This window comes from Aptenodytes patagonicus, chromosome 23, assembly GCF_965638725.1.
Source record: "Aptenodytes patagonicus chromosome 23, bAptPat1.pri.cur, whole genome shotgun sequence".
Classification (NCBI taxonomy): domain Eukaryota; kingdom Metazoa; phylum Chordata; class Aves; order Sphenisciformes; family Spheniscidae; genus Aptenodytes; species Aptenodytes patagonicus.
The window spans coordinates 4477295-4488548 of NC_134971.1; the positions used below are offsets into that span (position 1 = coordinate 4477295).

The 11254-nt window shown below is 49.1% G+C and overlaps 1 protein-coding gene and 3 non-coding genes across 4 annotated transcripts; all 4 read right to left on the bottom strand.

Moving 5' to 3' along the window:
• Positions 1 to 5807: 5807 nt before the first annotated feature.
• HSPA8 (heat shock protein family A (Hsp70) member 8) lies at positions 5808 to 11254 on the bottom strand. Its single transcript, XM_076358353.1, has 9 exons — positions 11160 to 11254; positions 10048 to 10257; positions 9328 to 9533; positions 9080 to 9232; positions 8422 to 8977; positions 7893 to 8095; positions 7364 to 7562; positions 6785 to 7017; positions 5808 to 6269 (listed from the first exon to the last, which is right to left on the bottom strand). Exons 2-9 carry the CDS (start codon positions 10250 to 10252, stop codon positions 6084 to 6086), a joined length of 1941 nt encoding a protein of 646 aa, XP_076214468.1. The 5' UTR covers positions 10253 to 10257; positions 11160 to 11254; the 3' UTR covers positions 5808 to 6083.
• LOC143170426 (small nucleolar RNA SNORD14) lies at positions 6598 to 6694 on the bottom strand. Its single transcript, XR_012997051.1, has one exon. It is a non-coding gene; the product is annotated as a small nucleolar RNA SNORD14 (small nucleolar RNA).
• LOC143170424 (small nucleolar RNA SNORD14) lies at positions 7649 to 7745 on the bottom strand. Its single transcript, XR_012997049.1, has one exon. It is a non-coding gene; the product is annotated as a small nucleolar RNA SNORD14 (small nucleolar RNA).
• LOC143170425 (small nucleolar RNA SNORD14) lies at positions 8168 to 8258 on the bottom strand. Its single transcript, XR_012997050.1, has one exon. It is a non-coding gene; the product is annotated as a small nucleolar RNA SNORD14 (small nucleolar RNA).

Here is an 11254-nt window from a genome sequence, read left to right on the forward strand (position 1 = left end):
GTGCGACTATAAATGCAATTGACAGTAAAGTTGCATTAAAACATCCCCATCAAGGGCAATAATAGATTAAAGGCTACTGAGGCGCTGCAGTTGGCTGGTCAATATGCTTTATTTTCTGCATCACCCCCAATTTTGCCACCCTCCCGCGTACTATTAGTGGGAGTCGATTTGCTGTCACTGACTAGCCCTGGCAAAAGATGCATTAATGCATGCTCACAAAAGCAGTGCGCATGGCATTATCACTTCACTCGCTTTCAAATTACAGCCTAATGCTGTCTCCAGGCAGCTTGTGACACGTTAACACTATGTGCGATTTGTTGGTATCGGGCTAAATATTTCATGTCTAAAGATTTCATCAGAGATTTGATGACAGAAATAAACTACCGCCCGGTGGGAAATCATTCCGAATAATAGAATTAGGCGTTGTTGGAAAATCGACAGAAAAGGGATGATGATGTGGGATAGTGGAATAAGAGCAGAAAAAGCATGAGGGGAGCAGGAGGGCTGAGCAGAGGGCTGCTGAGTACCCATTTGTCTGCTAACTAAAGGCAGTGTTACTAATAAATCCAGTGACGGGGCAGAGATTGCAAATCAGGTGATTGTATGTACCTTGCTCCCAGATACCAGGCTTAGGTGCTCTGTTGCTGCTTGTAAATGTCAAAGAATCCCACATGATACATGAATCACAGGCGGATATGCCCAGAAGTTTTGCTTTATTTTCTGCCAAATCTCATAAACCAGCCCAATAACATGTATGCCTTTGCATCCCTCTGCTACAGGCTGTATTATCCTTTAGAGCTAGTGGAAAGGGCCTTGAAAACTGAAGGCATCAACTGATGTGAGGAAGAGCGGGGCAAGCAGCAGCAGAGCAGCCTGCCCTGCCGCGGGGCTCCAGGCTGACCCCCAGAAAGCGCACTCGGGGCAGGAACTGGGGGACCCCACGAACTCACCCACAGCTGCTGCTCAGACACTGCTCTGCACGGGGAGCGTGGGCTACGCAGCCCTTCACGTTGCAGGACCCGGGGGTTCCCACCTGAGCGGCCAGACCTCCACCCCGTGTGCCAGACAGCCCAGACGGCCGCTGCCGGCTACTTGCATGCCCGGGGACCTCGGTCCCGCTTCCCGGCCAGGCACCCCAAAGGGAATGGGCAGCCCTGGCTTCGCAGCCTGGCTGCCTAGCTGCTAGCAAAAGCTTTTATTCAATGCTGACTTGGGTGCAGAGCTCAAAGGCAGCAAACCTATTAATCCTTGCTTGTTCAAGGCCCCTGGACCTCTGCATTGCCTAACCTCCTCCAGCAAGCGCTCCCGTCTTTCAGCCTGAACAAAACAGCCACGGAGTCAATCGTGTGATGAAAAAACAGGCACTTGACCAGAGAGAGGAGACAAATACTAAGGCTCAGCAGTGAGCAGGCTGCGTGGTCTCCTGATTTAGCTGCATTTTGCCTTTACAGCAAGCCCTTCTATAATGGCAATTTCAAATCACAGCTTTGATTCATGCCTTTTCCTTACAACCAGCTGTTGCCACCCACCACTGAACACCCAGCTCTCACTTCTCCTGAGCTGTTTTTATTATTTTCTTTTTTTGTGCATGGGTTCCTAAGGATTATCTGAAAGAATTAACAGCACCTTTGCAGTTGTTGGGGGTTAGGGAGTTCCCTCTTCTCCGAGGTAAAAAAGTCAAGCACAGCTTGGTTAATTATCCTTAAGGCTACTGCAGATTATAAACCTGGGTTTACTTGCGAAACATGAATGTTTAACCCCAAAAAACTGTCTTTCAATAATGCTTTCTTCTTCAAGAAACTGTGAAAGCTTCTTCAAAGCTCCCTTTCTTTGCATTTTGCAGTATGTGTAGGAAATAAACCAAGTCTGACTCCCAGAGCAAACACAGGTTTCCCTGCCTCAATAGCAGAGTACTTAAAGTTTTATAATAAAGCTGCACAAGGAACCCAGAGCTTTTTTCTTACCTCTGCTGCTGGACTCCCCGTGTAATCCTTAGGCTGTGGTTTTCCAAGAAGCTGAATTAGGTGCTTGAACGGGGCTGACAGGGCTGCTTGGAAAATCAGCCTGACTCTACCCCAGCTTCAGCTTCCCACCGGTTAGCAAGAATGAAGCTCTCCCTCAGCTGGGTCACTGGCTCCAGCAGGAATCTCCCTCAAGCCCAGACTTAGGCTGCATACCTCTATCCCAGTTTTATCAAAAAATAAATGCACTCTCTCTCTCACACACAAACACACAGAGAAATTTGGTAATACCCCAGAGCAGGAGCTTTTACAGGGGCAAGCCAGAAAGATATTCCCTGCCTGTTCTACAAAACAGCCACAGCACTCTTCGTCTCTGAAAACAGACACCAAAATACTCTGAAGAGGAAAAAAGATTTAATTCACCTTGGTGAAGACACCCAGAAAGCAGTCAGCAGTGTCCAAGCAGACTTCTGAGCTTGTAAAATAAACCCTTAAGCTAATTCCTGCCTTGTGAACAGGCTATGCAGCATGTTTGTGTTACCTGCAAGGGAATCAAGGGTTCCTTCTCAGCAGAACCAAATTCAGCCTCTTCTGGTGAAATATCAAGTAAAAACCCTCCCTTAAGCCTATTTACTGAGACATTTTTCATGCTTTCCTCTAAGAAAGGCAACACTGGTCACTGATAGATCTGTTTAACTGCACTTTACTCCACTGACTATTCTTTAGTCTCGGCAGCGTTTGAGAGTAGCTGCGGGGAGAGGCTGTCCCTGGACATCAGCATTTCAGCCCCCCCTGCACTTCAGTATGAAACCATGCGGGAGAGCTATTCCATCAGCATTTCAATACCAAGCAGAGAGACATGGGAAAGGTCCTGTGCTCACCACTGAGGCTCCAGCGGGAAGCTGCAATGCTAAGTTCAAAACGAATGGTCTTTCCTTTACAGTGTTACTGTTAACCGGACTAATGCAACCTAACAGCTTCGGGAGAAGCAACCCTCGTGAGACTTTCCAGGGAGATGAAACCCCGGTAGCTTCTGGGGCCCCCTAAATAAACTGCGAATTAACTTTGCCCTTTCCGGTGAGGCAGTAACCAAAGGAGGTGATTCACGTGGCCAGCTCTCTCGTAGCCCTTAGAGCGGGGGAATAATTGGGCAGATCTTACAAGAAAGAAATAGCCGTACCACAGGGCACAGGAGCTGAGTGGTCCAAGATCGAGCCGTTGCAATAGCTGCTCGGCCGCAAAACTTGCTAGCTGGGGAAGCTGGGAACCCAGATGGGTTGTTTGCCTCCTGCAGAGCTCTCCTGTCACTGTCAGAAGCAGCATTGCTACTTCTGTTTGCCCCTACAGAGACAGATCTTGCTCATCCGTAAAGAAAATAAAGCTGAATACCCTGCCACTTTGGGAGAAAACAAGATCCTCAAAAGATGCACAAAATACAGTGTGTAGGTGATACCTGCATTTGTTTCTTTGCCCCTGTTCTTGCACCCAGGGCAGCCGCGTTACCGGCACGCAACAGAGATGTGACAGCTACGCAGGTGGTTGCCCTTGACGTTAACCTCACCAGGTACGGCTGTGGAGGATTCCCACCAATTACCCAATCTGCACCTAATTGAGAAACGCTTCTAACAGAAAAAGAAAAATCCTGAATTTAAGTTTTTTAACAAAGAAAAAAGGAAAAAATTGAATGCAAGTTTTTAAAGAAAAGAACTTGAATTCAAGAACTTCTCCGATTAGCCATACATTAACCTAAAAACAGTTCCCCTGTTTTGCACACAACTCTTCAGGCTTCTTTGCTGTCAGGAGTGTAAAAACTCACGAGTTTGATGGTGTTTTCCTTCATTTACTTCACTAAAACTGCCTGTGCCCTCGTGCAAGTGCAAGACCATGAACCCCCCAGCACCCCCTTCTCTCCCTGCCTCGGTCTCACATCCCCGGTGGCCTGGCCCTCGGCCTCTACCTGTGCTTGTTCACAATTTGCACTGTGAAACCTCATCCCTTAGCTTGACAGGACTGGTAATTTTAAACCGTAGCTTGGACAACCCTGGCTTAAGCCACTGTTTTGAAAATACCGCTTTCCAAAACCCATTTTTATTTAGTGTCGCCTACGGCAACAAAAGCATCACACACTACTAATGGGAGATGCTGCTACGGACGGAATGAAATGCCATCAACATTTTGGGGGGGATTTAATTCAAAATCCTCGGGACACAGACACACACACACACTCACAAAAAAAGGGCCGCTCTGCCACTGTATGGTCAGGTGCTGCCATCTGGTGGCCAAGCGCCGGGCTGCCGCTGCCCCCCCCCAGCCCCCCGCAGGGCATGCCCCAAGTCCAGGGGCATGCAAACACCCCAGCAGTGCCATCCTGCCCCCCACCCCACCTCTATTTTGTGAGAAAGCGTAATTAACGTTTCAGTTATTCCCCAGTTATTATTAGGAAATTATAACGCCCTCCCAGCAACGCAAATGATGTTGGAATCTGCAGGCGCAGACAACATGGGGTCACAAAGGGACAGCCCTGCCTAAGTCCCCGTCCTATGCTAAGGCCACCCACTATGCTTGTTTTGGCTGGGATAGTTAATTTTCTTTGTGGTAGCTAGTATGGAGCTGTGTTTTGGATTTGTGCTGGAAACGGTGTTGATAACACAGGGATGTTTTCATTGCTGCTGAGCAGTGCTGACACTGAGTCAAGGCCTTTTCTGCCTCTCACCCCACCCCACCAGCGAGCAGGCTGGGGGGGCACAAGAAGCTGGGAGGGGACACGGCCGGGACAGCTGACCCCAACTGACCCAAGGGATATTCCACACCACATGACATCATTCTCAGCATATAAAGCTGGGGGAAGAAGGAGGAAGGGGGGACGTTCAGAGTGATGGCGTTTCTCTTCCCAAGTCCCCGTTACGCATGATGGAGCCCTGCTTTCCTGGGGATGGCTGAACACCTGCCTGCCCATGGGAAGCAGGGAATGAATGCCTTGTTTTGCTTTGCTTGCGTGTGCAGCTTTTGCTTTACCTATTAAACTGTCTTTATCTCAACCCACAAGTTTTCTCACCTTCCGATTCTCTCCCCCATCCCACCAGGGAGGAGGGGCTTAGCTGCCTTCAACCACACCACCCACCTACCAGATGAAGGGGAGGCATCGGATGTAGTTTTTCTGGATTTTAGAAAGGCTTTTCACACCATCCCTCAGTGTCCTTCTGGACAAGTTGTTCAGCTGCGAGATGAGCAGAAACACAGTGCCCTGGGTGAGGAATCATTCCAGTGATGAGTTTTACAGGCTGCAGTCATGACTTAATGAAAATTGCCACTCCACCATGCCAGGCTTCACTGGAAGCAGTACTGCTGGCACAATGTATCTATACACTTACACAAACACATAATAAAATACTATAGGTCATATATAATAAGCAACATAGTAATTGCTTATTATTGCTGCAGAGGCTGCCCAAAACCACCTCCCCACCCAGCAACACCTTCTCTAAATGAAGGGCCACCTCAACTCACCTTCCTGCAAAGGGGGACCCTTGAGCTCATAGGTGCTCCAGGACCAAAGGATGATTATCCACCTCCTATTTTTATACCATCTTTTTAAGATTCTCTTCCCTGCCATAGGTTAATGGTAACTATCTCTGCAAGTTCATTACCCTGGCTTCAGAAACAAAACACAAAGCACTTTAACTAGAAACCTTCTCAAGGATGCTTAACCTGGAGCCCACATTAATCCTTGTGGTTAGAACATGCTCAACTAGTATATACAGTTGTGTTTGTTTACCATCAAGTTTCTTTTCACTGTGATTTTCACCCTGGCCAGTACATACAAATAAGTGGAGACAAACATTGTGATGCCCATTAAATAGTTTTTATTCCTTAGGACATGAATTGCATTTCCACTTGTTTACAGTACTGTAAAGTGCAATGGTATTCATCTCCCCTCCCGTGCACATGTTCAAGTATTTAAAATGCCCAGAAAATGTTTTTTATTTTTACAGCAGCTCAGTTATGGAGTTTGAATCTGGCAAAATATACCCAGATGTGCCTACAGGTTTGGGTCCTTCAATCTAACCCCCACCTGGGGGTCCTCCAATACTAACTGCTAGTGGAATGCATTTCCCGGTGTCTTTAGTCCACCTCCTCAATGGTTGGTCCAGAAGAAGCTCCACCAGATGGAGGAGCTCCACCACCAGGGAATCCACCAGGCATCCCACCAGGCATCCCTCCCGCACTCTGGTACAGCTTGGTGATGATGGGGTTGCACACCTTCTCCAGCTCTTTCTGCTGGTGCTCAAACTCCTCCTTCTCGGCCGTCTGAAACAGACAGAAGCTCAGTACCTGCTGCTCTCGACTCTTGGACTGCATCCACTACCTGGCTTATGTATTTCAAGCATCTGGGCTTATTTTTAGCCTGTCTTCAGTCCCACCAAGTCAGACTTGCATGTAGCCCATGCAAGAGTATTTCTGCTTGGTCTAGTTCCAACAAAACCAGCCTACTGATTTAGGACTCCCTCAAATCACTCCTGGAGCTTACATCGCTCCCAGAGCAACAGGACTTCATTTAAAGTTAGAGAACATCATACTTGCAAGCTAGCCAGCTTGAATTAGGAAGAATTGAAAGCTGTATGCGTGCAAGCTGTGGTCGCTCAGACATCCAAGGAAGGTACCTGGACCAACACAAGTCTTTCGACTTCTGGTGGAAACTACGAATGGCTTTGGAATCACTTTCATCACAGCAACCAGTAGTTCTCCTCCATCCTCTTGAGCTTTCTTTGTAGCTCAGTGAAATGCTAGAAGTAAACACTGATAAAACATGAAACGTGACATACCTGATTCTTGTCCAGCCAGTTGATGATTTCATTGCATTTGTCCAGGATTTTCTGCTTGTCCTCATCAGAGATCTTGCCCTGGAGCTTCTCATCTTCAACGGTAGCTTTCATGTTGAATGCGTAAGACTCCAGGGAGTTCTTAGAAGACACTTTATCACGCTGCTTCTCATCTTCTGCTTTGTATTTCTCTGCTTCCTGAACCATGCGCTCAATGTCCTCCTTGCTCAGCCGGCCTGCAGAACACAGCACAGCAGCGTTTCAGATCACGGTTTTCTAGTCTGTTGTTTTTAGCGGAGGATTACAGCTTCCCACGCATTACAGATTCTACACTTCAAGTTAGCTTGGGCAGGCAGGCAGTACAAGAGGTCCATAAGCTACTAGCTGCCCTCATCTCAACCCACTTCATGGGCCTTCTTAGAAACCTGTGATTACTGCACCAAAAGCAAGGCTCACGGTTGTAAATTAAGGTGCATATGCATTATAGCCAAGTTCTGATTAAGACAGAAGGCAAAGTTTGACAAGCCAAACTTAAGCGGCTAGTCAGTGGTCTCCCACCCTCAGAAACATGTGGATCCTTACCCTTGTCATTTGTTATCGTGATCTTGTTCTCCTTGCCAGTGCTCTTATCCACAGCAGACACATTCAGGATGCCATTGGCATCAATATCAAAGGTTACTTCAATCTGAGGTACACCTCTGGGAGCAGGGGGAATACCAGTCAGCTCAAACTTGCCCAGCAAGTTGTTGTCCTTAGTCATAGCACGTTCTCCTTCATATACCTAGTGAGAAGAACCAGCAAATTAAGATGTAAGTTTGACTGCATGTTATTAAATCATAGTGGGAATATTATCTCAAAGTGACATGGTCGCTCAGACATCCAAGGAAGGTACTTGGACCAACACAAGTCTTTCGACTTCTGGTGGAAACTACGAATGGCTTTGGAATCACTTTCATCACAGCAACCAGGTATTTACTGGCATCCCTTGCTAGTGGCAACAACACAACACTTCTGGCCTAAGATTTATTTCAAGTATCAACACTAGAAGTGTTGACAGGGTCTTACGATTACACGAGTCCATTATCAGTTCACCCCAGCACTGCTTGCCTACCTGGATCAGCACACCAGGCTGGTTGTCAGAGTAAGTAGTGAATGTCTGAGTCTGCTTGGTGGGGATGGTGGTATTCCGTTTGATCAGGACCGTCATGACGCCTCCGGCAGTCTCAATACCAAGAGACAGAGGAGTCACATCCAACAGCAGCAGATCCTGTACATTCTCAGACTTGTCTCCAGACAGAATAGCAGCCTGAACAGCTAGGGGAAGAGAAAAAAAAACATTGAGCCCCCTGCAACAGATACACTCCACACTACAGTTAAGCCCATGGCTCGCTCAGACATCCAAGGAAGGTTTTGGCCATCATTAGCAGACTTCCGGTGGAAACTACGAATGGCTTTGGAATCTGATTCATCATTGCAAGTCAAAGGTAAACTTCTTACTACTTTGAAAAGCTTTACTGGTTCAGGTGGAAGACCCAGGGCCTACACCAGTACTGCTCTGAGACTTCAGTTCAGATAGTACTGAGTTTGCCAAGACCACCACCCAGTTTTAGCACAGAGATGATGTGAATTTGTGTCATTACCTGCACCATAGGCCACAGCTTCATCAGGATTGATGCTCTTGTTCAGCTCTTTGCCATTGAAGAAATCCTGCAGCAGTTTCTGAATCTTTGGGATACGAGTAGACCCACCAACCAGCACGATGTCATGGATCTGCGATTTGTCTAGTTTGGCATCCCGCAGGGCCTTTTCCACAGGATCCAGGGTGCCACGGAACAGGTCAGCGTTCAGCTCTTCAAAGCGAGCTCTGGTAATGGATGTGTAGAAGTCAATACCCTCATAGAGAGAATCAATTTCAATACTGGCCTGCGTGCTAGATGACAGAGTACGCTTTGCACGCTCGCACGCAGTGCGGAGGCGACGAACTGCTCTCTTGTTCTCGCTGATGTCTTTCTTGTGCTTGCGCTTGAACTCAGCAATGAAGTGGTTGACCATGCGGTTGTCAAAGTCTTCTCCACCCAAGTGAGTGTCACCTGCAGTGGATTTCACCTCAAAGATGCCATCTTCAATAGTCAGAATTGACACATCAAAGGTACCACCTCCAAGGTCAAAGATAAGAACATTCCTTTCAGCACCAACCTGGAAGAAGAGATCAGTTTTCATAATGCAATTCATTTCCTACTGGTAGCTTAGCAGGTTTACTAGTGGGACCTCAGAGACAGTAGTCACTCCATAGCGTACCTTTTTGTCCAGACCATAGGCTATTGCAGCAGCTGTCGGCTCATTGATAATTCGCAGTACATTGAGCCCTGCAATGGTTCCAGCATCTTTTGTAGCCTGGCGCTGAGAGTCATTGAAATAGGCTGGTACAGTCACTACAGCATTAGTAACAGTCTACAAAAAAAGGCAAGTAAAAGAAATCAGTTACATATGTTAACTACTCACACAGAGAATTAATCATTACATTTCACTGAAATCTTAACCCTCACCTTCCCAAGATATGCTTCTGCAATTTCCTTCATTTTGGTTAAAACCATAGAAGAAATTTCTTCTGGGTAGAAACTCTTTGTCTCGCCCTTGTACTCCACCTGGACTTTTGGTCTGCCAGCATCATTCACCACAGTGAAAGGCCAGTGCTTCATATCAGACTGGACCACAGAATCATCAAATCTACGCCCAATCAACCGTTTTGCATCTGGAAAAGATTAGTTGACCATAGTAAATATGTTCATTCACAAGACAGAACAGGAAGTTCTTCCTAAAAACCAGTGCGCAAAGCCCCAGAACACTATACTTCACCTGGAATTATTACTGCCTTGTCTAGACCTTGCTGCAGTCACTGCTAAGTTTTATCTCTTGGATACGCACAAACTCATCAGTATCACCTCACCACAGCAATGGTACAGCTGCTGTACCATAAACCACAGCGCAGTCTAAGAGTTAGACTGAGACGCTTAGTCAAGGCCACTTAACACTAACTGCCAAGAACAACCTGCAGCAAGACAAGTTTTTAAACTGTAAGACATATACTTTCCCAGTACATAATAAAAGCTTAATTATTAATAACACAATTACATTATTCAGACAAAACAAATTTCCAAGAGGATGCTTTAGCCCTGCTGTCAGTCAGTAACCCTTATAAGCAGTGAACATCTACCATCACCACGCTAAGCTTCTGTACACGGAGTATGCCCATCATGCAGCCTTACCGAAAACCGTGTTGGTTGGATTCATTGCAACTTGGTTCTTTGCAGCATCACCGATCAACCTCTCTGTATCTGTGAAGGCGACGTAGCTTGGCGTGGTCCGGTTGCCCTGGTCATTGGCAATGATTTCCACCTTCCCATGCTGGAACACGCCAACACAGGAATAGGTGGTGCCAAGATCGATTCCGACAGCTGGTCCCTTCGACATCTTGTCTGGGGGGGGGGGGGAAGGAAGAAGACTGAATTGTGAACTTGAACTCGAACTGAACCGTTCCATTGCCGTTACCCCGGTGTTTCTGAGCGGCTCTTCAGCGCACAGCCCAACCACGTGGTACAGCGCAGGGCCTAGGACCCCGCCCCCTCCCCCCGCGCGCCTCCCCCCCCCCCCCCCCCGCGTCACGTGGCCGCGGGCGGACATCTTGGGAAAGGCAAGTCGCTGCTTCGCGTGGGCCGAGCTCCTCAGGCCGCGGGGCCCGGCACAGCCCCAGCCCCGCTGACACGCGAACCCACGCTGCGCCCATCGGGGAGACGCAGCGGCCGGCCGCCCCCCCTCCCCTCCCCCAAGCCCCCCAGCCACCACGTGGCGGTTCCCGCAAGCCCGCTCCTTCCCCCCCCCCCCCCCCCCCCGGGACTACAAACCCCAGCGTGCTCGCCCGCCCCGCGGAGACGGCGCCACCTCTCCCCCCTCCCACGCACATCCCCAGGCGTTCCCGGTGGGAGGCAACATGGGCGGGAAGTGTCCTCCATCCCTCCCCTCCCCCTCCCCCAGCCGCTTCAGGACCAGAGGAGGGAAATCGGGAAAACCGCCGTTGGGTCGGATTTAGGAGAAAAAGGAGCGACGACGCACAAGTCTCCGCTGAGCGACCACATCGAAAGGGAAAAACCCACCGCCGCAGCGACTAAAGGCCCTCCAGCCCCCGACCCTGCCCGATCCTCCGCAACGCGAGGGCCCCTCCCGGTACGAGGGCACCTTGGCCGGCGCCCGCGCTGGACCGTGACGCGCACGCTGGACCGTGACGCGCACGCTGGACCGCGACTCCCACCGGACCGCGACTCCCACCGGACCGCGACTCCCACCGGACCGCGACTCCCACCGCGCCAGCAATCCCCGTTACCTGAGCGGCGCGGACAGGCCCGGACACGCACTAAAGCAAAAGACTCCGCACAGGCTGCCGCTCAATGAGACCGCTCGGCGCCCGCCCCGCCGCCT

Bases quoted from the DNA above. Each gene is read 5' to 3' on its own strand.
- HSPA8 (XM_076358353.1), bottom strand. From the start codon at position 10,252: ATGTCGAAGGGACCAGCTGTCGGAATCGATCTTGGCACCACCTATTCC. The intron at 9,233-9,327 runs GTGAGGGTTAAG...CTTTTTTTGTAG, and splicing joins CAGAAGCATATCTTGGGAAG to ACTGTTACTAATGCTGTAGT. The intron at 8,978-9,079 runs GTACGCTATGGA...CTCTTCTTCCAG, and splicing joins CCTATGGTCTGGACAAAAAG to GTTGGTGCTGAAAGGAATGT.